The sequence below is a fragment of the Phyllostomus hastatus genome, unplaced genomic scaffold, assembly GCF_019186645.2.
Source record: "Phyllostomus hastatus isolate PE091 unplaced genomic scaffold, TTU_PhHast_1.1 phas_contig_29, whole genome shotgun sequence".
NCBI classification, from domain to species: Eukaryota; Metazoa; Chordata; class Mammalia; order Chiroptera; family Phyllostomidae; genus Phyllostomus; species Phyllostomus hastatus.
In genome coordinates, this window is record NW_025333835.1 from 46,319,810 (window position 1) to 46,347,151 (window position 27,342).

The window sequence follows — 27,342 nt, forward strand, 5'->3', positions numbered from 1 at the left end:
TCCGGCCAGCCAATCCGCCGCGTTCGAGGCAACCCCTCGGATCTAACTGCTCTGGCAGAGTCGGGCAGACCCTCCTCTCCAGAGGGGCTGCGTCTTTTCTGGGCAGAAGAACGGTCTTTTACTTGTCTCCGCGCTCCACGCTCTGAGCACGGAGTCTCTCCCTCGGGGCTGCCCGCGGCCGGGCGTGGGCTGCCCTGCACTCGGGTTGTCAGGGTGGGGACGCCACAGGCCCCTTGCAGACCTGGCTCTGCCCAGCGGTCATCTGGGGTGGACAGCGCCCTCCCGCTTGGACAGAGCAGCTGTCTGGCCCTGGCCAGCCCACACAAGTCGGAGGGACGAACTTGACGGTGTCAGAGCTGCAGAGGACAGAGTCCCCGACTGTCGCCTGAGCACACGCCAGCCGCTCCGGCCGCCCAGCTAACAAGCCGGTGAGTCTCATGGGAAAGAAATCCAAGATGGAGACATCGAGTCGATCATCATTAGGGCTGTTTCCCAGAAGGAGCCTGGTCGTTTACTTCCTTAATTCCAATTTGTTACCGAAAACCTGTCTAACACGCCAGGTAATCTCTTTCTCGGATGTTCTGTTAGGTCCAAACGTTCACGGTGAGTGTTTTGTGAGATTGCGAAGATTTCAGCGTTCACAACTCCATTTACACAGGAACCGCATGGTGGGGGGCGGTTTCTAACCACACGCTCTGTAATCACCGGACTTGATTCAAAAGCTGGACACAAGCAGGTGCTGGCCGAGCAGCCACAAGTCCCACTTGAGTTCCAAATATAACCGTGCGATTCTTGCACAGGAAGCCAGGTTCTGGTTTGGAACACCTACATTTCGATAGGAAGTCTGTCTTACATAAAGCCATATGCCAGTTTTATTAATAGCGCTGAACAAGAACTCAAAGTTTCCATAACTAAGACAAAAAGCACGAAGAAACCTATCCGAAATAACGAAAATGAGGATTACCTAAAAGTAACACTATTTCTCACGTGAACCAGTGCCGATGAAATAAAGTACCTAGAACCTATCGTCCTGATGCGGTCTTTCCCTCCCTTTGACCGTGTCTGCCACGTTCCCCTTGGCTGCTTCGGAAACGGGGACAGAACCCTCGTGGACGTGGAGAGGGTGCGGTGACACTCTCGAGAGACCACGAGAGCCGAGAGCCGGAGGCCTACACCGCGTGACTGAAACCGTCTGGAGACGCACGTGCATGAGAAACGCTTCAGCAGGAGTGTCTTCGCAGGCGAACAAACGTGCAGGCCCCCGGGCTGGGATTCCGTTCACAACTCACTGACTGTCGGCAGGGCCGGAGCCAGGGTGCTGGGGCTGTTCCCTGTCAACTCCTTGAGAGGCGGGTGCGGGAGAGCACACTCGGGGTCTCCCCTCCTCCGACGGGCGAGGCCCCTCCTGGCGGGTGCCAGGGGCCCGCTGCCACCTGGGTGCGCCCTCAGCACCCGGGGCCCGCCCTCCTCTCTCCCCGCACCAGCCACCGAGGGGCGCCAGGGAGGCCGTCCCACAACGTGATTAAAACTCTGTGAGGCCCTGGCTGGCGTAGCTCAGTGGATTGAGCGCGGGCTGCGAACCAAAGTGTCGCAGGTTCGATTCCCAGTCAGGGCACATGCCTGGGTTGCAGGCCACGGCCCCCAGCAACCACACATTGATGTTTCTCTCTCTCTTTCTCCCTCCCTTCCCTCTCTAAAGATAAATAAATGAATAAAATCTTTAAAAAAAACCTCTGTGAAAATCTCGGACGGCTAATCCGTCTGCTTCAAACACATACGCGCGCGCACACACACGAAATCATCTCCCGAAAGTCTCTTCCTAAATGGAAGCTATAAATCCACTTTGAACCGAGTTTTTAATTAAAACGTAGGAGTCGGAAAAGCTTCTAACAAGTTCGCGTTTAAAACGCTGAGCCCTCGGCTTATTGGACCCCCAGAATCGACTCTGCCCCGGGTTCCCCCGGCGTCGCCTCAGCCCGGCCGTGTGTCCGAAGGCACAGCAAAGGCCTCCGCGGACGCGTGGGCGGCCTGTGCGTGCAAGCGGCGCCCTGGCGCACGGAGGACTCTGTGCGGGGCTGGGTTGTAAAGCCCTCATAACACGCGACTCACGCGGGAGGCGGGGCGGCATTCATCGTCCATCAAAGCGTCGTCACGACGACACGAGATGTGACTGAACGCCCGTCCCAGGCCCTTGGCCTACAATCGGTGCCCCCCCCCATTTTAAACTCCGAGGGGCTATTAAAGAGACGAGGATTAGTGCAAATTACCCAGTGTGTAGTGCTTTCGCTGGGTTAACTAAGCCATAAAACTGTGTAATTGCACCGCACTAATTGAATGCAGCCACACGTAATGGTGGGCTGCCATATGCATCCTATTAGGTGCCATCAAGGCTGCCGGCGCTTCGCGAGCCGCTCTGGTGTTCGCCGCAGATGGCTCCAGTCGGAGGAGCTGTTCTCCAGGGTGGGTTGTGTGGCCATAAAGACATCGCGTGATTTGACAGACTGAATGTGTTAAATGGCAACAATCATGAAAAGGCGTCCAATTAGACGCCGGAGGCATGCATGATCTGCCGACCGTGGGCAGAGTGAAAGGTCAGGCGTCGGGGTCTGGGCACACTGGTGTTTCACACAAGGGTTTTCCTTCCTAAAGAAGCATTTCATTTGTGCTTCTTCTTCCTGTATTTGGGGTTTTGCGGTCGCCGTCACTTACTGCCGGCGCAAAGGGCTACTGAACAGTAGCCCTTTGGGCGTACGTCTGATTTCCTACGGATTAGAAATGGACACCACTTGGAGAAGTTCTTTGACAAAAATGAAGGAGTTCACACGAATCATACGATGCAGCCCGTGGCCATAAAAGAATAGGAAAGTTCACAGATAACCTGAACCCGGCCACTGGTGTCTGTGATGCCCGTCACAGAGGACTAGACCAGGCTCATGGAACAGAGGCGCCGGGGCCCACGGGGCTCCATCCAGCTGGGAGTTCAAGGCCAACCCTGTTGACACACTGGCTAATGACTCGCTAGTAGCCACGGAACTATTTTTCACAGAGGAGCTCCGTAAATACTAAGAATCGTTTCACCAAATAAAATTGAGCCAAAGTGGCATGAAATCAACAAAGCCATAAAAAAAAACCCACCGTGAATTTACTTGTTCACAAATTTGGTTCTTTAACAAGACACTGGTTTTCTCCACCCCAGTAGACGGCCTTGGTGCTTCTAAGGGAAACGGGTTAAATGCAAACCTTCAGTCTTTAAGAGCTAAAAGACAGGGTCCGGCGGAAGTCGGGCCTGCGTGAGTGTGGCTGGCAGGGTACGTGAACGCCTCACAAGAGATGGACGGCAGTTGAACACATCACCTAAAATGTCACATGGTGTTCTGGAGTGTGACATTGTTATGTTAGAGAATTACATGCTTATGGTTTTGTAATAAAATATTTTTGTAATAAAAAAGGGTTGTTGTTTGTGCCGGACCCCATATAAAAACATCTACACAGGGAATTATTTAGCAAAATGTCCTTTATGGTGCACATACCTTAGAATGAAATCTCCTACAAAAAATGAATTATTAAAAAAAAACATTAGCCCTGGCTAGTGTAGCTCAGTGGATTGAGTGCGAACTGTGAACCAAAGCATCGCAGGTTTGATTCCCAGTCAGGGCACATGCCTGGGTTGCAGGCCATGACCCCCAGCAACTGCACATTGATGTTTCTCTGTCTCTCTCTCTCTCCCTCCCTTCCCTCTCTAAAAATAAATAAATAAAATCTTTTTAAAAACCCGGTATATTAAAAAAAACATTAAATGCCGACGTGTACAATTTTTATGAAATCAAACGCTAAAGAAAATAATGAAATGCAGAGAAGTCCAAAAGAAGTCGGAAGAGAAGTGCCGACCGACATCAGAGGGACACATGGAGAGTGTCTCAGAGGGTCACCCTAGACGTGGCCGGGAAGACGAGAGTGGGTGTGAGCCGCAGGAGACCTGCTTCTCCTCGCCCTCACTGTCACAGGGCCAGGCCGCTGCCCAGGGGGCGGCTCTGGGCGGGGCCGCAGGGAGACGCCCGAAACACGCGCATCCCGGGCTCTGCCAGCTCCGGCGTGACCCCGGGCGTGAGCCCCACAGCTGTGGGGAGTGGGCGTCACTGCCACCTTTAACAATGTCGTTACCTTTTCGTCACGCAAGTAACACCCGATGTGGCGCTGCAGGAGAACTACGGAAGACAGAGAGTTATACAGAAAAGGACTTAAGCTCACCCATCTTCTTGACACCTGGACGTAACCCTTGCTGACACTGGGAAGTACGGGCTCCCACAGCTGCCTTGCTCTCTCTTGCACCCACGTGTCTGGTTTTGAAGAGCATACTCCACCACCCCGACCTTCCCTGTCTCCCACCGGGCAGCCTTGCACGCATGCACACGCCTGAGGAGCACCACCACACTCTCCTCCGTCCGCCCCTCCCCTGGGCTACCCTCCGGGCCCCTGACGCGGTGTTCCGGTCCCTCGCTGCAGCGCCAAGTCGTGGGAGCGGGCAGCGCCCTGTCCCGACGGTGACGCCGCGGGAGCACGGGAGCCCAAGGGCGCATCCGTGTCTTCAGTCCTCGGGTCGCGCTGAGACTCACACGGAACGCACGCCCGCCCACGAGCCTCTGACCGGGTCCAGCCACCTGTTCCCACGGCTGCTTTCCCGCGGCCACCATCCAGACGACCACACCCACGCGACTCAGTCCTCGCGGGTTCCTGTTTATTCCTGGTTGACTTTCACCCCATGGATTTCCAGCCTTCATGGAGCTAAAGATGGTTTTGGACCTTAATTCCGTCCCTGGACGTGACACCCCTTCACTTCGGAGGACTGGTTGACGCCGGTCGGGGCAGAGCTAGTACAGACCCTGGGGACACTCCGGCCCCTTGTCTTGGGCCGGTCCACAAGACGACCCTGGTGGCTCCAGTCCCTCGCTGCGACCGGGTGAGTGCCCCCTGTGTGGGCCCGGACGTGCTGTGCCGGCCCAGGAACGAGCCCACTCTCCTGTCCCAGAACGGATTTACTTCGGGACGCTGGGAGGGGATTTGGGCAGGAGGCAAGCCGCCGTTTTCTGACCTCGGCGGGGGCGTGCCCTGGAAATTAGGGGGAGCCGCAGCGCGACCCACCCAGGCAAACAGGACGCAAGCCCTGTACAGCAGGCGGGGGCGGGGCCGCGCAGGCCACTCCTCAGGGGCCGCGGGAGCGGGCCTGGCGGGGTCGAGGCGCGGTTTCTGCCCGAGCGCGGCGTGGTTGCTGCACACAAACTTTCCCACCTCAAGAGCACTACTGGGTTTATTTCTGGAATCTCATAATCATCGCTGATGCAAGTGATATTTTTTTTGCCAGTGAAGACCTTCACTTTCCTCGGGAAGGGGTGTCTGCCCGCAGGGGTTAGAGGCCCCTCCCCCAGCTCCCTGGGAGGGGTACTGGTGAGCCGGCGGTTTCTGCTGCCAAGGCTGCAGGCCTGCCATCTGGTGGTGACCCGTGGGAACTGAAGGCCGTTGATCTTAGTAAGACAGTTTTTGTGTATTTTTTTCGTTGTTATTTGGAAAAAAGTAAAAGGTTCCTTTTAGTCATAAACTACCATGCACGCACGTGTGCACACGCACACACACGCTGCGGTCCGGGTGTCAGTGCAGCTGGGAAACACCGTTCTTTCTCTTCCCACCCAGGGAGGTTCAGGCTAGGGCCAGAGTCCTCCGTGGAGGGTGGGCCGACGGAGGACTGGGGCGTGCCACCTTGGGCCTGTCCTCTCGCTCGGGAAGAAGTTCCACTCACTCACGCTCTCATGCAACCTCACCCGCCCTCTCCCCGCCTGTCCGTCATCCACACAAGCAGGAAAACCCTGCGCAGCTCACGGCCCAGAAACCTACTTACGGCGCAGGTCACACAGATCAGAGAGATACACTCATTCCTGGTGTGCACTGGGATGTGGAAAGGAATTAGAAACACTGCAGACACACACTACTCATGACCTTGAGCCTGTGCGCCTGGCATATGTAGCAATATGTAAGAAAAGAGCTTGTTCAGTTCTGGCCAAGGTGCAGGCCTTGGTAGAAACGCTCCATTTCCTCCCACAACCAAAAGAAGGATAGCGACCAATTTAAAAACCATAAACAACTAGAACTGCCAGAAGAATCAACCCACGTGGAACTTGGACAACCGAGGAGTTAAAGAAACATTCATCCAGACTGTTAGGAGGGGCGGGGAGGGGCAGGGGGGCAGAGAGGACCCTCGCAAGGTGGCGGACTGGGAAACTGAAGACTCAGAACCTCTGGCCGTAAAAACCTGTGGGGGTTGCGAAGGCGGGAGAGACTCCCGGCCTCACAGGAGGGTTCGCTGGACAGAACCGCGGGATCCTAGAATGTGCACAAACCCACCCACCTGGGAATCAGCGCCTGCAAGGGCCCAGTCTGCTTGTGGGAAGCCGGGGAAGTGACAGAAAGTGGGGCTGGAGTGGAGCCAGCACGCGGCACACTGTTCCCTCTCGGACCCTCCCCCACAGCCAGCGCCAGGACACGGCAAAGAGGGCTGCCCCGCCCTGGCCAATGCCTAGGGCTCCGCCCCTCACTGCGTAACAGGTGCAACAGGACAAAGAAATATGGCCCAAATGAAAGGACAGATCAAAGCTCCAGAAAAAATACAACTCAGCGATGGAGAGCTAGCCAGTCTGTCAGAAGCAGAGCCCCAAACACTGGTAATCGGGATGCTCACAGAAGTGGCTGAGTTCCAGGGCAGAACGAAGGAGGAAATGCAGGCTATGCAAAGCGAAATAAAGGGAAATGTACAGGGAACCAACAGGGAAGGGAAGGAAGTAGTGAACCTAAGGAGAGAGTCTCAAAAGTAGCAAAAGAAAAGGAGACAGTTACTTACAAAGGAGTTTCTATAAGACTGTCAGCTGATTTCTCAAAACAAAACAAAACAAAACAAAACAAAATAACTTTGCAGGCAAGGAGGGGCTGGACAGAAGTATTCCAAGTCATGAAAGGCAAGGACCTCCATCCAAGATTGCTCTATCCAGCAAAGTTGTCATTTAGAATGGAAGGACATGAAACGTTAAAGGGACTTATCGAAGAAATAGAAGAATATCAAAAAGATGGACAGTAAAATGACAACAAACTCACAACTAGCAACAACTGAACCTAAAACACAATAACAAAAACTATGTAAACAACTAGAACAGGAGCAGAATCACAGAAATAGAGATCACATGGAGGGTTATCAGCAGGGGCGTGGGAAGGGGAAGATTGGAGGGAAGGGTACAGGGAATAAGAAGCATAAATGGTAGATACAAAATAGACAGGGGGAGGTTAAAAATAGTCTAGAAAAAGGAGAAGCTGGAGAATTTATACGTACAACCCGTGGACATGAACTAAGGGGGGAATGCTGGGCATCAGGGGGGAGTCCAAGGCAGAGGGGGAATAAGGGGAGAAAAAAACTGGAACAACTGTAATAGCATAATCAATAAATTATATATATAATTGTAATTAATTTCATATAAATATAAATTTTCATGTTTGATATAAAATTTGTATTAAGTATAAAATTAATATAAATTTTGTTAATTTTATATAAACTATAAAATTAAACTTACTTTCAATTTAAAAGTAAAAAAAGAAAATAATTTATTTGCATCTTTCAGACCAGCCATAACCTCCACAGCATCCAGCCTACAGAGCAAAATGCGCCACATAAAATCTTTGGCATAATCAGCTTGTGTAAAAAAAAACTTAGTCATGATACAATAATAAAGTTGTAAAAGATATTGATATTGCCTCAGTTCCCAATTTTTACCTAAAATGTGGCTGGAAACATCACTGCAAATCAAATAATATTTTCTTATTACAATGCATGGACCTGGCCATATACTTGGACTTGAATAAATCATTCCTATGATCACAATAGACCCTCCCAGCCAAACTGCAACGTTTTTATATTGTCCTATAAGAATTATAGGAATTATAAGAATATATAAGAATTAAAGATGGAAAATTCTGAAGTTGTTCTGTACACACAGCCACACGACATCAAATGAAATCTAGAGCTGACTTATCATTTATAAATAATACTTGGCTAGTTATAACAAATACTTAACTAGTAAAAATCTTGTTAGTAGACTAAAAAATTTTAAGTTTTTTTGAGGCCCCTAAATAGAACAGCAGTGCAAACTGTGCAGTGAGACCTTCTTAGTTATTTGGTGAATTTCTCTATAATAAGAAAATAGATTAAAACATTTTTATATTAGCCCTGGCTGGTGTGGCTCAGTGGATTGAGTGTCGGCCTGCGAACCAAAGAGTTGCTGGTTCAATTCCCAGTCAGGGCACAGGCCTGGGTTGTGGGCCAGGTCCCCAGTAGGGGGTGCATGAGAGGCAACCACACATTGATGTTTCTCTCCCTCCCTTCTCCTCTCTCTAAAAATAAGTAAATCAATAAATAAAAGTAAAAATCTTTATACTAAATTTATTATAATATTTTTCAAAAATAGTCTTTAGCTCTATGTTTGGCCATGATAGAGCAAATCCGTGCACGGCATGTAGTAAACTTTAAAAGCCATGTCCAGAAAGATAAAAGATCATTTTCACAATATACAAATTTATTGTTAAAGTTTTACTTTTAGGCATAATTTAATTTTTATTACAAACAAAAGGGGGATAAGAAGGAAGGGGGCTCATAGTTACGTGTTTCCTTTTTATCTTCCTTCACCAAGTCCCCTTGAAGGAGGCTCACGGGAGTCCAGTAACTCGTTCAAGGTCCGAGGAGCAGCCCAAGGAAGGGCGAAGCCCTTGGCTTGGACCCTGTGGGCGTCTGACTGTGAGCCCTGGGCGGGGGAGTGGGAACCCCCCAGGACGGTTCCCTCTGCTCCCGTGCAGGTTAACACAGTGGGAAATTAGCAGAGGCCTCGAGTGCCGTGGGGACGTCGTCCTAATTTTGTTCAACTTGTCCTGCGCCTCCACCTGTTTTGTCCCAAACCTCTCCAACCCCTCGTTCGCACTCCCCTAGGGCAGGAAATTCTCACACGGGGGAAGCAGACTGACTCTGGTTTCTCGCGCACGTGCGCCGAGGTTCTGAATGACCGCAATGGTGCAAAGTGTGTCCCTGCGCACTCAGGCACCTACACATATTTCACATTGTCAAACTAGAAAAGAAAGAAAACAGAACTCTTTTTCTTTCCGAGCCGTTTAAAATACGCCCGACCGCGCGCGAGACCGAAGGCGCGCCGGGGACTGGAGTGGTGGCGGAGCCTGGCCCTGTCCCCTCCCCCACGCGCTCAGGTAAGCGGTAGCGCTCCGCCCAGAAGCCAGGCCGACCAGCCAGCGAGGGGAGGAAGGGAACCGAAACTTGACTTTTCCTTCGGTGCCTTTTGGGAGCTAAGAGAAGTTTTCGAACAAAGGCCCGGTTGTGAGTCTGTCCCCCGAGAAGGCCCCACGTGATTCAGGAAGGAGGATCGCAGGTGGTACAGAGTGGCTGCCGTTTGCAGGGCAGCTCCGCGGAGGGGCCCCCGCGGAATCCGGGGTGCAGGGGGCGTCAGGCGGCCGCCTCTGACCGCGGCTGCCTCCACTAGCCGGTAGCTACCAGATGACTGGCGTCACTGCATTAACGAACGGATGAATTGCTTGTGTATTTATTTGTTAAGCGCCTGTGTTTCCCTCCTCGGACGTCACCTCCCTGAGGCCGTGCGTCTCTCTTCCCGGGCACGGCACCTGGCGCGCAGCTACCACGGCGTCCACCACTCTGTGCCCAGCCTGACGCAGTCCAGCCCTTCAAGCCTGGGCCCCGGAGGCGGGCAGAGGAGGGCACTGCCCCGTGGGGGCTGTCTGGGAGCCCCCAGGCACCCCGCTTCCTCCCCTGTCACCTGGCACAGCAGTGGAAGGTACCCCTATTTGGTTCTCATGGGCATTCACTGAGACGGTGAGTATGGAGCCCTTAGCCCAACCTAAATAGATGCTGCTCCTGGCCCTTGGCCTAGCCCTCAGCACCCGCCAGCCCTACCAGGGGGTCCAGCCCGTGGCCCACCGGGCGCTCCGGCCCAGGATGCCTATGAGTTCGGCCCAGTGCACCATCATCAACTTACTTCAAATCTTTTGTTTTTGCTCGTCAGTTTCCATTAGTGTGTGTGTGTATTTACTGTGGGGCCCCAGACAACCCTTCCTTTCCTAGGGTGTCCCGGAGGCGCCAGAGGCGGGACACCCTGCCGCGCCCCAAGTTCGGGGGGCATCCCCCCACCGCGGGGTTCCTGCGCTAACAGGCCAGTGACCCCGGCGACGCAGTGATCTCACGCATCGGCGGAACGGGCCTGGTGCCCGCCCGCTCCCGGGGGCCAGCTGAGGACCGGCCTGCGAGACACTGCGTTTGAAGAACGCGGAGAAAACAGACCAGAAACTCGAGGGACGCCGTCCCTGCCCCCCCACCCCCCCTCGAGCCCCCGAAGTTCCCGAGGCCCCGGGGGCGGGGGCGGGGCGCGCGTCCCTCACCAGCAGGTTCTCGGGCTTGATGTCGCGGTGCACGATGTTGAGGCTGTGCAGGTACTTGACGGCGCTGGCCAGGTTGTACAGCATCCCGCTGGCGTCGCGCTCCGTGTACTTGTTCGTGGACGTGATGGCGTCAAACAGGTCTCCTCCCTGGGGAGAGACCGGCCGGCGGCGGGTCAGCGCACGTCCCCGGGCGCTGCCCGAAGAGGGACCCGCAGGCTCTCGGGACAGGGGGCCGGCGAGCAGGGCCTTCGGGTGCCCCGGGCCTCCCCGCCCCTTTCCGCTCTGACCTGACGGAGCTCTCACCAGGCAGGAGCGTCCCTCCAGCGCCCGAAGGGAGGAGCTGGTGAGGGGTCTCTGCCCCCAGGCCCCAGCCAGTGGGGGGCAGAGGCCTTGTGACACCCGGGTGTCCCTGTGGCACGTGGTAGGTGCCTCACCCCAACCCCCAGAAGCACCCGAACCCCCCGAGTGCGGAACAGGGAACAATGCAAAGGGCAGCCTCGTGCCCCGGGAAATCCACACCCCTGACTCCCTTAGCCCTCTGGGCGGGTCGGGGCAAGGGTGTTTCCTTTTTCGATAGCGCGCTTCTCTGGGAGAAGCAGAGAAAAGGACCAGAAACTGCCATTTCCAAGGTGAGACAGAGAGGGAGGAGGGGGGAGGAATTTCAAAGGAGGTTTCCTGGAACATTACGAGGGGGGACCCCCCAAAAGCCCAGAATTTATTTATAAAAATCGTGCATTTGTTCTCACACGTTTAAACGTCAGTCATCCTCAAAGCGTTCTCCGTCTGATGCAAAACGCACATCGAGACTTTCCCCACCGCCCAAATGTGTTTGCCTCATCGATGTCGGTGCCTTTTCGTGCTTCTGCCGTTCTTTGTCTCACCTCGTCCACATCGGCAGAACGCTTCCCTTGGGAACTTTTTTTCAGCCGGGGAAGCAGAAATAAAAGTCGCCCAGGCCGAGATGGGGGAATGGGGAGGGTGGGGCCCGGGGGTCATGCCTTTTTTGGTCAGAAACTGCTGAACACGCAGCCTGGTGTGGGCAGGTGCGCTCCCAAATCGCCCATCTTGAAACGGGCAAATGTGTTGAAAGTGTCTACCAAAGAAATTTGCTGGAACAGAACACAGCCTCTCACAGCAATGCCAGCTAGCACACGGATTCAGATGGGCTCCTAGAACGCTCCCCTAGCGGGGGAAGCCTGCCCTACAAGGGGCCCGCCCTCCAGAAGATAATTCTGGGTTTTGGGGGGTCTCCCCTCACATCCACCTGAGCTTCTGTCTGCCGTGCTCCCTGCTGACCTACCGTTATTCGGTGAAACAGAGTGACCCTACATTCCCCTCTCCGTTCTGTGTATTTGAACCGGGTCGGAAAACCCGGGTCTGACCGGGGAACAGCGTCTGCGTCCTTCTCCTGTCAGACAGTGCGCCTGCCCCGCGGCTGAGCAACCGTACACGGCTGCTTCGTCGGCTCCCTGGGGTGGCGGCGTCGTGACTTTTCTTGTTAACTAGGCTGACAATTTCCCAGTCCCTACGCGGCCTGACCTTTGTCCCACGCGGTCCCCACTCAGCAGGCCCCCCCCCACCCCCCACCGTCCCCAGCCGGTCCCCAGCTGCTGAAGCACTGATGTCATTTTCGGAACGGACCCCCTCTCTTTGGACTCCCCGTCCTTCTCAAAGCCGACGCCGCTGTGCAGGGGCTCGGGGGCTCACCCCGGGGAGGGGGGATCCCCACTGAGGTGTGTGGACAGCCCCCAGTGCGGTGGGACGGGTGCGGGACTGTCCAGGGCCGGCTGCAAGCCCTGGGCCGGCTGCAAGCCCCAGGCCTTGCCCCAGGCACCCGGGCTCCGGGCCTCCGGGAGCCTCATCCCTCTGCTCCCTCCCCGGAGCAGCAGCGGGAAGGCAGCCAGCCCCTCCCTCAGGGCGTGCGGGGGCCGTCCCCCAGGCCCTCCCGTCGCAGGTCCCAGGGGGTGGACATTCGTTCTGTGGCTTCGTCCCGGGTTGCTGGGTTGGCTGCCGGCCTGCCCTGCCCCCGCGGTTCCGTGCCCGCGGCACCCCCACACTGACTGTCTCCTTCCCACGCGGCGGTGGCCTGTGGGTGTGCGTTTCCCGTGTCTCCTGGAGGGGCCGGCCGTCTGTCCCACGGCTCCGCGCGTCCGGCCCCCGCGCTTCCTTCTGCCTCGTCCAACCTCGTGTCTCCTGCTGCTGCCTGCCCCGCCGTGACCCCGGCCCCCAGACCAGCCCCCGCCACTCTGTGGCCCAGCCTGTCCTCGTCAGAGCTCCTTCCCGGTAGTCCCGCGACCCCATGCTCAGTGCCCAGGCCGCTCCCTGACCGGGTCTGCCTTCCTCGGTCTGCACGGGCGCCCTGCCGCCCGCAGGCCGGGGTCTCAGGTCCCGCCCTGAACAATCACGGGATGGGGCCCTAATCATGGTTCCTCCCCGTCTTCCGCAGCGCCGGCCTGGCGTGTCCTGTCGCTGCGGGCGCTCCTGGGCACGGGGCGGGACCCTCGGGCGTTGAGAAGTGCAGCCCCAGTGAAATCGCTGAGGGGGGGCACAATGGGCACCTTTTGGGCCACGCCTTCCCTTCCAGACCTGGCCCCCCTCCCCCCTCCCCCCCCGTGGCCCTGGGTCAGGCTGCACTGAGGGGCGGGGCCTGGCGGCCCCACGCTGGGCTCTGTGGACACAGACACTCTCTGGCCCGGGGACACTCCGTCGGTCACCCACCTAGAGGAAACTCGCCGCACCCGCTCGGCGGCGGGAGGACTTCCTTAGCTGCCCTTAGCCGTGGTCGGCAGACGCGGCCTGGGACGGGTGGACCAAGTCTCCCTGCCGCTGTGTTCTGAGCTGCTGAGCCTGGGCCCCGTGTGTGTCTCCCCTCCGACCTGAACTTCGCGCAGCCTTCTGAGGCTCCCGGGCAGGGAGCTGACCGCCGAGTCACAGGGGCGGCGGGGGTGGTGCCGAGGCACGGGGGCTCAAAATCAGCATCACTGGAATCACGCTATCCTTTCCAGCCCGGCCCCCAGCAGGGGACGTGAGAGAGGCAACCACACATGGATGTTTCTCTCCCTCTCTTTCTCCCTCCCTTCCTCTCTCTCTAAGAATAAGTAAATAAAACCTTTAAAAATAGTATTATAATTTTAAAAAATTCTATCCTGGGCACTAGAGAAAGTATAACGCACACCGTTGGTAACCAACCACCACACTCTATATGGTGATACAGCGCTGACACCCACACCTCCTGACTCAGGGAGGTGAACCTTTCTTTGCCGGAGTACCCCTCCCACATGTCCATCCCCCCCCGCCCCCGGCCTCAGACGGGCCGGAGACCCTGTGTCACTGCACACACGCCCCCACTAATCTGAAAGAAACGAGTGGTCACCTGAAGTAAAGAAAAACAAAGTCTCCACCATAAATACAAACAACCACTAAGTTGAAAATGACACCAACAGATCGGAAGTAAAGCAACTCTGAACAAGGCAAGCTTACAGGCCCTAGAATGACCAGCTTTCTACAAGGTCACAGGTGAGTTTATCGAATGCTTTCTTCGTTTTAAATCTTTACAAGAAGAAACCCCAGCCCTGGCCCGTGTGGCTCAGCGGGCGGGGTGTCGTTTCGAAAACCACAAGGTCGCCAGTTCGACCCCCAGTCGGGGCACATGCCTCTGCCGCAGGTTCGGTCCCCAATCAGGGTGCATGCAAGAGGCAACCAATTGGTGTTTCTCCCCCACCCCCCCCTCCCCTCCCCCCTCTCTAAAACCAATAAGCATGTCTTCAGGTGCGGATAAGGAAAAAAAAGGACCCCGTCGTGGGCAGTGCTGGTCCCTGCCCCAGCCCGAGGGTGGGTCCAGGCCCAGCGGCACCCGCAGTGGACGCAGGAGGCGGTGGGACTGCCCGACGACGCCCCGAGACCAGACAGCCATCACGTGCACCGTCATCAGGCCAACGGGATGCGCGGGCGCGAGAAGAACAGGGACTGTGCCGTTCTCCCGGTAGATCGGTGACCCGACACTTAGAGCTCGTTTGCACGGGAAGGGGCCGCGGTTCCCGGGAGTGAGCGGTCTCTGCTGTGACAACGACCTCGGCCGTATCAGTACCAGCACTTCCTGTGTCCCACCGACCGGTGCCAGCCACTCCTCCCCTGACCACAGTGTGTCACTCCTGGGCAGGCACACACGAGGGGACTGAGGCACAGAGGGGCACCCCCAGGTCAAGGTCGGGGAGCTATTAGGTCAAGGCCAGGACGTGGACTCTGCGGCGTCGCCCTAACACTGATGCGCTTCGGCAACCACGACGCCGGTGCCCGCAGGGGGGGGGAAACACAGCGCCGTGACTGTCGCCCAGGACAGCGCAGGGCGGGGCCCCGTGGGGCCCACCCCTCTTCCCCGAGACGCCCACCTTCACCAGCTCCATGACCAGGTACAGCTCCGTGGGCACGTCCATCTCTTCGATCAGCAGGACGATGTTGGGGTGCTTCACCCTCCGCAGGATGGACACCTCGTTCTGGATCATGTGCTCCTGCCCGGGGCGAGAAGGGCTCAGCAGGCACGCCCGAGCGCTCGCCCCGCAGGGGAGCGACGGGGGCCACGCGAAGGCCGAGGGAGGGGCACTCGGGAGGGTGGGGGGCGAAACACGAGGGGCGTTTTTCGGGCTCCGCCGTTTGGGTCGCCCAGAGGGCCCCCGGGCGTGGAAGGTCTGTAGACGATACGGGTGATTTCAGAAATTATCGCACCCTCCTCAAGCCCGCGTGGGAGCGGGGAACGGAGCCTGAGATGGCAGGAGTGACGGGAGAAAGCAGCCAAACAAGCAAGTGAGGGGGAGGAGGGAAAGCCACGCCCCATCATTCCAGCCCCCTTTGTCCCAGGACCGTCGTAAAGGTAACGTCTAGCTGGTCTGGGGCTCCCTGTCCGCCCAAAGGCAGCCGTTGGGACGCGTCTGGCTTGTTGGGGAGCTCGCTTCTGTGTTTCTTTCCACCCCGGCCCTGAGCTTTCCCAAGAGTAAACCTCACACGTACTTTGCCTCGACATTTGCTTTTCTTGATAATTTTCAGAGCGTACTCCCTAGCCGTCGACCTGCAATGAGAAAAAAAATTTTTTAATACACTTAATTTGAGATAGAGTGGATCCTCTTGTTAAGGATGCCTCGCCTATCCCACAGGCTTTGCCTCATGGTGTACTTATTTCGTGAATGACTCTTTTTTTTCCCAAGAAACAGGTAAACTCTCAGGGACCAAGCAAGCGTGGAGACGGCACGCACGCTCGTGTGGAAACACGGGGAGTGGCCTGCGGGACCACACCCGTCCCGACACCGCCGCTCTCCTCCCGGCCCGCGTGGCTCCTGCCCCGCGGCAGCCGGGGCCTGAGACGGCTGTGCGTTCCTGCCCCTCCTCCTCCCAGCCTCTCGGAGGTTCGCTACCCCGGGGTGGGGGGTGGCCGTGGCCGTTTCCGGAGTGGGCCACATGCACGGTCTCGCCGGAAGCCCTGAGGAGCAGCTCGCACTCTGTAGACGTGGGTTCCGGGTGCGAGCCTGTGAGGCTGGCCAGACAGCCCACGGCCGACGTGCTTGTGGCACAGACAGGGACACGACCGTCACCCGGGCGTCCTGCGGCCTCTCGGGCGATGGCTGCCCCTTGCCACAGAAATGCAACGGAGGTGACAGTGAAGTCAACTCACCCTCTGAAGTCACAGGGCCGTGATGGCCACACAAGCAGGAGCTTTTGGGGTCCCTGGTTCCCACAGACCCCGACCTACCCCGCCCCACCTCTGTGACACATGGCAGGGGGAGGTTTGACCACCCGGCCACTGGTAAAGAGCTTCCCGAGCTGCACGACCAGGACTGAGGTGGCAGCCACCGCATGCGCACCGCCAGAGGACACCGCACAGACACGGTGATCATAATCTCGGCCCTACGTGACGGGCCACGCCCCTTCATTTCTGGTGGGAAACAGGGCGGCCGGCCTCTTCCCCGCCGGCAAAGCCAACTGTCAGGACCCATGTGAACCCAGTGGGAGGGAGGCGGGCAGAGACCGGCATCTTGAAGCAGGGTTTCAAAGTCCTCGGCACGCAAAATCAAAGGGGCCTCCCAGCCCCTCGGGTGGAGGGGGAGAGGCGGCAGGCCGTGAGCCGGCCAGGAGGCCGGGCGTCGGTCTGTGTCCTGGGGGCAGGTCAGCCAGACCGGCCCTCTGGTTTGCTTCTGGACACGCGTCTCCCGTCACCGTCCCAGGCCTCCTGGGGCGCCAGCTCGCAGAAGAATAAATGTGGGCCGAATTTTGTGATTACATCGGGTGATCAAAACAGAATAAAATAATCTCGTGGAAGCCTATTTTCTCCTCGAGGGGGCTTTTCAGACCAGACGGGACAAGGCAGCCCCTCCCTCTAACCCCCCGGGGCCCTGGGCAGAGGGGCTGCAGGCGCCCTGGGCTGGTTCGGTCCTTCAGGCCCCCGCCGTGCGGACAGGGGGTGATGGAGCACGCGGGAGCTGGCCTCGGCCAGGTGCTGGGCCTGGTGCTCAACGTGCCCCCCTGTCCCCCCAAACACGAGACCATCAGCCAGGCCGTGGTGCAGCGGGGAGAAAGACGCTTCAGTAAGCGGGAACACGAAAGACCGAGCATCAGAAATGCAAAATGTACGGGCCGGTAGGCTCATGAGAAACAAAACTACGAGCAAAGGGGCTCCTCGCACCGCAGCAGACTCCGCGGGCCCTGAAGGAGCCTCCTCTCGCGAGGCTTCTGAAGACTCTGTCTGCAGACTCAAGAGTCCGACATCGAGAGGGAAACTAAGAGTGGAAGCATGTCTGCGTTCCGTTGTTTGAGAATCACTGGAAAGATTATGGTCACGCCAACCCGTGGCTAGAATCCCGAGCCACTTCCTAGCTGGTGGAGAAGGTTCCGTGGGACGGCGGGCAAGTCTGGATGCGAGGGCTGGCCGTCCCAGAGCCGGCAGGGAGGGGGGCCAGAGCCGATGCCCCATTCCTGTCCCACACTGCCAGCAGGTGGGGGGACGGAAGGGGGTGTGGGGCGGGGAGAGGAGGGGTGTCCCCACGTTGGCCATCTCCCCCTCCGTTCCCGTGGAGTGAGGAACGCCGAAGCACTCAAAGCAAAGGGCTGGTGCGGGACCCAGGAAGGCGGAGCCCCTCTGCAGCCCCCAGACGAGGAGCAGGACCCCCAGGGAGTCCGCCGGTGGCCTGGCCCCCGGGACGCCCAGCCCGCGGGGAGATGCGTTGAGGCCCGAGCTGCAGAGGCCCCTGGCTTCCTAGGAGAGAGGGCCTCCTGGGCCCCCTACCCCGAATCTGACACGGCAGGACCACACACGCCCTTAGCTGTTGCCGTTTTGTAGGTCAGACCACGAACCCCGTGGGGGGGGGGTGCCCACATCAACCCCACCGGTGTCCTTGCCCAGCTCCTCGAGGGCAGAACCACAGAGTCAGAACTCGATCCTCACTCCTGGACGCGCCTGTTTATGGGAGAGGAGCCGAGTCTGGAAAACAAGCTACCACGTCCCCCACCCCCAACAGGTGTGAGGCCGAACGGGTGCCATGTAATAACAACCTCACCGCTTGCTCTGAGCCGCTAAGTGAAAACACTCGGAGAGAACTAAACCCCGCAGAAGAGCGTCCGCCTTCCCGCGCACCTTGAACTCCGAGGGGGCGCCCGGCCCTGTGACTGGTCGGCGAGCAGCTGCAAGCAGGTGCGGAGGGGAGGGAGGCCCGGCCCTCGTCCCCAAGGAGCCCGTGGTCCGGTGTCTTGAGAAGAGCCCTAAACACCTGAATCTCTGGTTCCTGAAGTCGCACGCCTGCCTGCCCCCCGCCGGACCCGGGGGCCCCTGACCACCACGGCCGCGGCCGCAGCCGCAGCACAAGTTTTTTTTCCCTCTGGACTGTGAAAACGCGGGGTGTGCGGTCCCCTCCCAACTGAGTTCGACCCAAGGTGAGGGCCCGAACCGCTGGGGGGAAATTTCCGAACGTCCCCCATGCAAACCGAATCTAGTTTCCAATGGTCGAGCTGAGGACGGTCTGGAGAATCCGTCTCGTCTGACATGGTGGTCCTCAACCCCAGCCAGCCCCCTGTCCCCTCCCTCCCGGGGGCAGAAGGGTGCTCGGGGGAGGGAGGGGCCGACAAGGACACAGCTGCCCCAGCCCATGTGCTTTCTGTCGTAGCTGCTGTGTTTGGGAAGGTTTTAAAAATCGTCTGTGGACCTGGAAAGGGACGAGCAGCTTGGTAATCACAGCATCCCTCCACCGTGGCTGCCTCCGCCGTGGCGTTTCCTGAACTTGAGGCAACCGTCTGTGGGGGCAGGTTCCGCAGGGGAGGGGCCGTCTGGCTCCCTGTGCGGCCCAGACATGCCCAGCTTGGGCCTGAGCCGGCGGGGGCTGCAGACCAGTGAACACAGGGGTGGGCACTCCAGGCCACAGAGGCGGCGAGGACAGTGGCCCTCAGCAGAGAGGGTCAGTCGGCAGCCCACTCTGTCCCCAGGTAATGACAATGGAGCTACAGCTCAGCCTCCCTGGGGCCGGGGGTCGGGGGGGGCGCTGCCAAGGGCAGAGAGCTGACACACCCCTAGTCTAACATCTGCGGAGTGGGGCTGCAGTCTGAATTTGAACTCGGCCCTAGGATATCGGGCGCCAGAGCACCCCCAGGAAGGGGAGGGGGGGAGTACCATCAGCATCGAAGCTGTTCACCCCACTCATTTCCTAGTCCCCCCAACTTTGCAGGACACACCTCTGAACAGCAGGTAGGTCCTTCTTGAGGCCCGAGAGCCCGTGGGGACCTGTCGCCGCTACTGACCGCACCACTCGACCCTTGGCTCACGCGGTGGTCAGACCAGGAAGGGCCGGGGAGGCCGGAGGCGAGGGTGCCTCCCCAGGAGCCCCCCGCTGGGCTCCGCACGCGACCCTCATTGGTGCCTGCTGGCGCTTTGTTCGCCTTTTCCCCGGGGCCTCAGACGCTGCAGCAAACAGCTCCCAACAGAGCTCGCCTCTGCCCACTGCCCGCCTGCCTCAGGCGTGTCCTGGGGGCTCCTGAGGCCGCTTGGGGGTGGCAGCCGCTGAGGAAAGGAGCTGGCGTGGGACCGTGGACGGGACGGCCGGGGAAGGACTGTTACTGAGGCCACCGTGGCAGGAAAACGCTCCCCGGGACAGAGCAGAGCCAACCTTGCTCTCGTTCCTACACATGCACCCTTCAAACTGCGGCAGGAGGTCCCCGCCGCTCTCAGGGTGCGGTCCCCAGCGTCCTCGGCCTGCTTTGGCTTCCTCGGAAACTCTGGAAACTATTAACGGAATGTTTCCTGGTGCCTCCGGGGGGGGGGGGGGAGGGCACAGGCCGTATGTCCCCGGCGGGAGGGGGCAGGGACACTTTCGGCGGCAGTCTGGCGTTTAGACTCCGACGGCTCGGACCGTGCGGCCCAGAGCGGGGACACAGCCAGAACACTCGCGCCCGGACTGGGAAGAGCAGCGCACGCTGGGTGGAGAGAGGCGGAGCCTCTAACTGGGGGAGACCGGGACAGCCAAGCGGAGACGCCGCTCTGACCCTCGTGCTCGCTGGGACACTCGGCGGCAGGGGCCGGCCGCCGCCCCAGACTCAGCGGCCGAAGGACGCCGGCAGGGACCCCGGCTGCCCACCGGGGAAGGGCGCGGCGACCTGCTGACGGCAAGGGGTTTGCTGCTGCGGCGGGACGGACCTGCTCCCACCAGTGGACGCGCACACCCACACGCCACGTGAGAGCACACGCACACGCACTCCCATCCATCGCCTCAGCGGGGGCTCTGCGGGTGCAGTGTCTGTCTTCTCCGCCCAGGGACGAACGCCACGACGCAGCATGCGTGGCCGCGGCTCGGCTAAGCCACGTGCTGTGGGGGCCACCGCACTGGGGACCGTGGAGAAGAGCGGCCAGGCGGGCGGGTTCCGGGGCGGGGCTCGGACCCAGGACGCCTGGCTGCGGACTCAGGGAGCTGAGCGATCTCGGGCTTCCTCTGCGTGGAACAGGCACGACACCGACAGCTCGGAACCACCGTGATGCTGAAAGGGGGCATCCGACCGGAAGGGAAGGGTGTGTCGCGTTTGCTCAGGGCACGGCGGTAGCTTCCAGTCCTGGACGCATGCGGCCCCGGGACATAAAGGGACCCGTTCTCCCCCTGGCAGAGACCCCACAGCGGTCGGGCTTGGCCCCGAGGAGGGGGTGAGAGGGACAGAGGGCAGCGAGGGGCTTTCCCGAGCCACCGGTGACCAGCCTGCGCCCCCTCACCAAGGGTGGCTGCCCCTGTGTGCGCTGTCACTGCAACAAAGATCCCGACCGGGTGGGCCCGTGGGGCGGGCGGAGCGAAGTTTGGGGTCCCCTGCCTGAGGGTGGCTTCCCGAGGGCACCCCGGCCTCCCTCGAGGAAGCCCCTTCCGAAGCGTGGCAGCGGGTTCGTGGAGCACATCAGGGGACACTGGCCGAACCAGGGACAGTCCTGGTGGCTCTGGCTGGCGCAGACTTCCCAGCCAGCTGTGCTTCTAAGCCAGAGGCCGGGCGACAAGAGCAGGGTCCGCTCTTCTTCAGGCTACAGCTTCTAGTCCGGGCTGGCGTTCGCTCTGCAAGGGCACGTGCGTGCGGGGAGGGCCGCTGGGCGCTGTCCTCACACTGTCCTCACACCGGTGGCGCCCCCCGGCCCACAGGGCAGAAGGGGGCCCCAGGGAGGCCTGCCCATCCTGCAGCCAACTCCCTCCCGCGGGGGAGGAGGGGGTTCCCCCTGCGTTCCCACACTCTGCTCGCCCAGCCCCGAGGAGACGCTGCCACTGAGAGCCAGCAGCCATGCGACAGAAACGGTTCCAGCCTGGCGCCGGGCTCAAGGTGCGAGGAGGCCGGCCCCCTGCGTCGGGGCGGTAGCTCCATCAGTGGCCACCCCTCCATCGCGAGCCACCAGCTCCTGTCCTCGACTGCGTGTCCAGGTCCCACGGGCTGACCGCGCCCTCCCCACCCTTCCCTTGGGCTGGCCACGGGGCCTGGCTCGCTCGCGATGAGACGTTTTAATGCACTGAGCACCATTTTTGCCGGGGACCAGCACATACTCGCTTTAAAACCTTTCAAGGGTATTACAGCTAATTTCATGATTGCATGTGACATATATAATACACATGTACGCATAAATATATATATTTTCTACCCAAGAATGTCTGATCTCCACAAAATGCCTGAAAGAGAGTACAGGAAAAAATTACTCCAAGTGCCCATACATCTTTTTTGAACAAAATGAAAGGACTTACCTGAAAACCTGGCAAAGTCTTGCTGAGTACATTAAAAAGAAAAATCAAAGTCCGCAATTTATAGCTTGTCCCCAGGAATCACTACATTTGTCAGTTCTTTTTTTTTTTTTCCTTTACATCTGGGCCCCAGGCACTAACCGATCCCACCTGTGTCCGCCCACGGCAGAAAGAGACGCGATCCCGGAAAACGCGGCCCCGGGGTTTCCTTTCCCGCCCAGGGCGCGCGCGCGCGGCCGCCTCCTCACCTCTCCACGCATTCCTTGACGACGGCGAAGTTGCCATCTCCGATGGTCCGCCCGACTTTGTACCGCTCCGTGATGGTGGCCGGGATCTGGAAGCCCTCCTCCGCCGCTTCTGGAAGAAGCGATGGTGCGCGTTTACTGGTGGGGCCACGGGCGCGGGCGCGGCGCAGAGGAGGCAGCGGCCCGCACCGCGGAACAGACGGGACCCCCTGGGGAACGGAGGTCCTTTTCCAGACAGCGAGGCCAGCGCCCTCTGCTGACACTGTGCGCTCCCTGCGACCTCATCCGTGGGCCGAGGCGCGCGCCCGCATGTGTGACCGCAGCGCGGGCTCTCTGCGCAGGGGCCTCTGCGGAGGACGGGGGCTCTCTCCGTGCCGCGTCAGTTTGATTGACAGCACTGACGGCAGACGCACTGCATGCGGGGAAAGGCCATCTCTAGGTCTGGAGGGACACCCCCCAACACTGTGGCTAGACGTTGCGCGGGAAAGTGCCTGCCGTGGGCGCCCTGAGCCTCACTCCCTCCTGAAAGGGAGGTCTCCGGAAACTTCCGTGGGAACGCAGCCCCCACGGCCACCCCTGCCCGTGTCGATGAGCTGACCCTACACCGAGTTCTCCCCAGCAACCTGCCGCGCAGATGTTGGGAGAAAACTGCGGCATCTATGGTGTCTGCGAACAGCGCAGCTTTGTCGTTTCAATGACCTGAGTGCCACTAACACAACACACTGCCCCCCTTCCGATGCATTCTGAAGTTCGTTACAAATGCCTAATAACGCTTTATGCATTCAGGGCCGTAAAACTGAGTAAGCCACACTTTGGGTCACGTAAATACGCTGGGCAACCTTTAACATCTCAGGGGCGTAAAGAGCCTTTTACGGCCGGGCTCTAAAATTTACATGCTCCGGAGTTACAGATCCCGCCTGCCCCGGGCAGCCTGGGTGCGAGAGGGGGTGGGGTGCGCCCTCGCAACATGCCCCTCCTCTGACCTTGAACCGTAAACCGAGACTGAACATCTCTTCTCCAAACAAAACGAAAACCTCGGGGCTTCCTCCGTGAGTTCTGTGTTCTCGTTTAGTCTGTTATCGACGGGGAGTGACGGATAGAAACTCGAAATGGTCAGACAGCTGCTCGGGGGCCCCTGACTCGGGTTGGGGGGTAGAGAGAGCTCGGTCGGCCCCCCCCGGGGACGGGGCGCGTGGGGCTCCTGCGGCCTCCTCACGGGAACCTCTCACGGTGGTTTCCGGAGCACAGACAGGGCTGGAGCCCACGAACCCCACCCCCATCCTCTCTCCCCCAAAGGAGCCAACAATGGTGCCTGACTGAAAGACGCAGCCTGGGATTTTTTGTCTGTCTGCTTTGTTTTCTACTCCGTGGGAATTAGAGATGGTGGGAGCAGTGTCAAGCCCACTGCAAAGCACCCAAGTTCACGACCGCCTCTCAGAGGACCTGCTGTTCGTTCGGGCTTTTCGGGACGCGACTCGGGGGAGCCGGCGTCCTGGGCTGTGGGACGGGAGAGGGGAGAGGGAGAGGGGAGAAGGGGCCGCCCCCCTGCCCTCCCGCGGCAGTGCCGGCGTTCGGACTGCGGGTAGAACGTGTCCCTCGGGTGTCTGTCCCCACGAAAGCTTCGCCAAGGGCTGGCCTACTCATGCACTTTTGCATGTCACGAGGGAACTATGATGCGTTGGAACCAGAGAGACTTCCGGAAGGCTGGGTTCAGGCTTCTGGAAATACTAAACAAATTCTGATATGCCATGGCCGTGGGGAAATCATTCCTGAGTAAATCACTTATCTCACTTGACGTAATTACTGGGCTCCCCTCCCCAGCACCCCCCTCGTACGGTACTTTTCGGGGAAATTCGGTCAAATCATCTAAAACAAATGCGGGGAGCTGATTCTCGCTCAGCGGTTCGGTCCTATCCATTTTTCTAAATACCTCCCCGGGGCTGATGGGACCTGTGGGCCCGCAGAGGGCGCCGGCGTCCCCGTCTGGCAGAAGAGGAAGGGAGGCAGGGGGGCTGGAGAGGCTCTCACTACCCAAAACCCCCCGGGAGCCCATGGACACGGCAGCTCTGGGTCAAGGTCCTCTGACCACAGCTGTGACCGCATCCCGGGGAAGTTCTCAGGTGAATTATCTCAAGGTACAGAGAATATTTTCGCCACTGTCATCAGCTCATTCTTTCCGTAAATCCGACTTTGCATGGGCCGTGGTCCCTGCGGTTACAGCCCGTGGGCAGGGCCGTCCCAGTACACCGAGGGCGGGGGGGGGGGCGGTGCTGAACGTGAGCGGGCCTTGGGAACACGGAGGCCGGAGTGACTCCGTTTGGCTCCCTACAGCTGGCCGGCTGAGGCCACTCACACGCTGGGAGGATCTGGGTTCCCTACAGCTGGCCGGCTGTCACCGCCCTCCCTGTCCCCACGGAGCGGAGGCTGGGGCTGGCAGGAGGCACGGCCAGCCCTACCCCCTTGCTATTATTGCCCCTTCACTCTGCGGGAGGGGCTACAGTTTCCGGAGGGGGGGGTGTACATCTCACCGCCCGAGCTCGGCCCCCACCCCGGCCCCGCGGGCGAGGGCTCTGCTCCGACAGGAAGCCCCGTGCTCACCGCCTTCTCCCGGCCCATCGTTCTCGTCCATGGAGCTGCAGACCTTGGTGGACGCCAGGGAGGTGGACGAGCCGCCATGCTGAGAGCCCTGCAGGGGGACAGACCAGAACAGACACACACACGCGCACGGTCAGGGTGCCGGGCCCCGGGGGCCAAGCCCAGCCCGAGCCCCGGGAGGAAGGGGGGCCTCAGACCCCTCGGTGAGGACGGCACCTCCTCCCGCGCCATCAGCCAGGGCCCGGTGGCGCCGACCGGGCCGGGCCGTCCCCCTCCACGGGGACGTGCCATGTGGCTATTGTTCCTTTGACTCAGGGCGGCCACCGTCCAGCTCCGTCTCCACAGGGCAGACGGGAGGGGCCTCGCCCCTCGCCCGCCGCCTGCCTGCCCCGGGGCCTCGGACACGGTGCCCTTCTGATCATGTCTCTGTTCTTACCCCGGGAAAACGTTCTCTTCAGTTTGTTTTTACCAAATAGCCTAAAAAAAAAAGCAAAAATGATCCAGCCTTACCACATCCCTGGAGAAAGCTTCGAGAGAGGGTTTGTGAAGTCCGCTTTGCCGTGAAGACACAGGCCCTCGGGCACGGGGTGAGCGTGTCATGTGTCCCCCACAAAAATCTGGGGCCACGGCAGGAAGAGAAGCCTTGGCCAGGTGATTCCTTGTATCGGGGGGGGGGGTTGTGACCCAAGACCCAGGAGAGGGCACGGGGTGCCCACTCAGCCAGGACGCCCAGAGGCGGCCACAGGCAAACACCCGGTGCTCCGATCGGCCCCGGGGCAAGGGCGGTCACAAGGAACAGGCCCGGCCGTGCGTCTGTTCCCTGAAAAGCCCACCGGCACATTCCAGTGCTGTTTCTACACAGCCCACACAGCTCGCCCTAGAAGATCTTCCTTCCGTCTCCTCCCGGCTTCCCCCACTCGCTGGGCCCGCTGGGCACTGGAGGCGGTGCGGGGGCCTCGTGGGCTCGAGGGGCCGGCCGTGTGCGCGGCGGAGGAGGGAGGGAGCCCCTGCTGGCGGACTGACGCCGGCGGGGTGCGGGGCAGCGCGGCCGACCTACTCTTCCGCTGCTTACCTGCCTCCCTTCCGCCCCCCACCCCACGCCAGCCGGCCCGGCCGGGGCGGAGGGAAGAGAAGTTTCACATGATTTCGTCAGGACCCGTGGCCCCTGGCAGGGTTTCATTTCCAGCGAAGATCACTCTGATGGGGGAGATGCTAGCTAGCCCCCATGGGGGCATCTGCGTCCACGGCCACGAAACGTCTTCCTGGGTGAGGCTGAGCTGAGCACGTGAGCACGTCCCACCGGACGGGGCCGTCCCAGCTGACGGGCGACGCGATCGGGGGAGAAGCTCAGTTCCCAGCAGCGACACGTCTGCTTCCTTACGGGACGCCCTAGAGGTCCCGTGGCCCCGCTGGTGACCCTCCGGAGGGCACACGGTCTCTGCCCTCCAGCCCCGCGTGGTGCCCCAGCGGCCGGCCCTGGTCCCCCAGCAGGCCAGAAAGGGGACTTCAGAGTGTTTCTCGGTGGGGCACCGCGTGGTCACAGCCCACTCTGTCACCAGCGACCACGTGGACCTCTAACCCCTGCTCGGGAACAAGACAGACTTATGCTGTGGGTGCCTGGGGGAAAAATGAACGGGCATGTTACCACGCGTTGGGGGAAGGTGAGCACTCTCCAGAACCGCCAGGTCTTTGGTCCCCGCCTCATCGCCTTGGCTGCCGCGCGGTGGTCTCCGAGCAGAGAAGCAGCGGCGTGATTTCTGAAACGTGGGCCTCCTCTTCTGGGGCGTCTCCTCCTTGACTGTCTTCCAGGAGCATCACCAAGGGGGTGCGATGATGTGGGCAGGCTGTGGTCTGGGGGGCAGGGGCCCCCCTGCCACGCGGGGGTTTAGGGTTTAGAACACACAGACACACCCCTTCCTCAGGCACCAGGACGAACAGGTGAGTGGCAAAGGTGCCCACGGTTCCTGCGCACAGTTCCCGACCCTGGTTCTTTCGATAAGAACAGCAGCTGCTCCGCACAGAACTCCGGCCCACAGTGGATAAAGACGCCTGTTGAACTGTAACGTTCATACACCTGCTGGAGACGGCCCAGAGCTGCCCTCTCAGCTCTCGGGTCGGTCACGTGGTCAACCGTGTCCCCAGAGGTCGCCCAGGGCCAGCGGGGCTCCCTGCACCTTGCGCACAGAAACCCGCAAGGGGTTTCCACTCTCCGAAAACGCAAAAGGGGGTGAAACAGGTCTGCTTGTGTTTAAAACCGCCTGCTTTCGGCTTTCGGCTTTCGGCTTGTGTTTCTGAAAACACTCAAAACTGTCCACCCTGGGCCAGAGGACGGACAGTTGTGAGGGAGAGACTTAGTTTAGTTACAAATAGGCTGCTCTGAAAAAGACCAGTGCCTTCCTATTTAGTGTGCTCCACAACAAAAGTGCCAGATTTCTAACGGCGTGATCCCTTCTCTTCCCCCAAAGAAGAAAGGTCGTTAGCATTTTATAGGAATCCTTTCCTAAGACGAGGCCCACTCCTGCGGTCAGAGAACTGCAGGGGCCAGAGTGGACCATGAACACGGCCTGCCCCACCTGACTTCCGTCCAGAAACCGGATGCCCAGGACCAACACCCCACGTAGGTCGCCGTCAGACGCCTGCCCGGGGACCTCTAGCCCTGCACCCACCGCTGCCCGGGGCGGCCCTTCCGCCGTTCACGTGAGGCCAGGACGGTTCTCCCGCAGGGGACGCTGACAGGACGCTGCCCCGCCTCGTCCGCGTCCTGGTCCTCGAGCCCACCCGCAGAGCGGCCC

General features: G+C 59.5%; 1 protein-coding gene across 6 annotated transcripts in view; it reads right to left on the bottom strand.

The window, feature by feature from the left end:
* Window positions 1-27,342, bottom strand: part of DCLK1 (doublecortin like kinase 1) — a 227,670-nt gene that overhangs the window by 38,378 nt on the left and 161,950 nt on the right. For all 6 annotated transcript variants that reach the window (XM_045838918.1, XM_045838919.1, XM_045838916.1 and 3 more), the window contains 5 exons: window positions 24,554-24,641; window positions 21,959-22,067; window positions 15,490-15,547; window positions 14,874-14,993; window positions 10,486-10,632 (listed from right to left, as the gene is read on the bottom strand). In XM_045838918.1, the coding sequence (XP_045694874.1) occupies window positions 10,486-10,632; window positions 14,874-14,993; window positions 15,490-15,547; window positions 21,959-22,067; window positions 24,554-24,641 (522 nt within the window). The remainder of the gene's footprint in view (window positions 1-10,485; window positions 10,633-14,873; window positions 14,994-15,489; window positions 15,548-21,958; window positions 22,068-24,553; window positions 24,642-27,342) is intronic.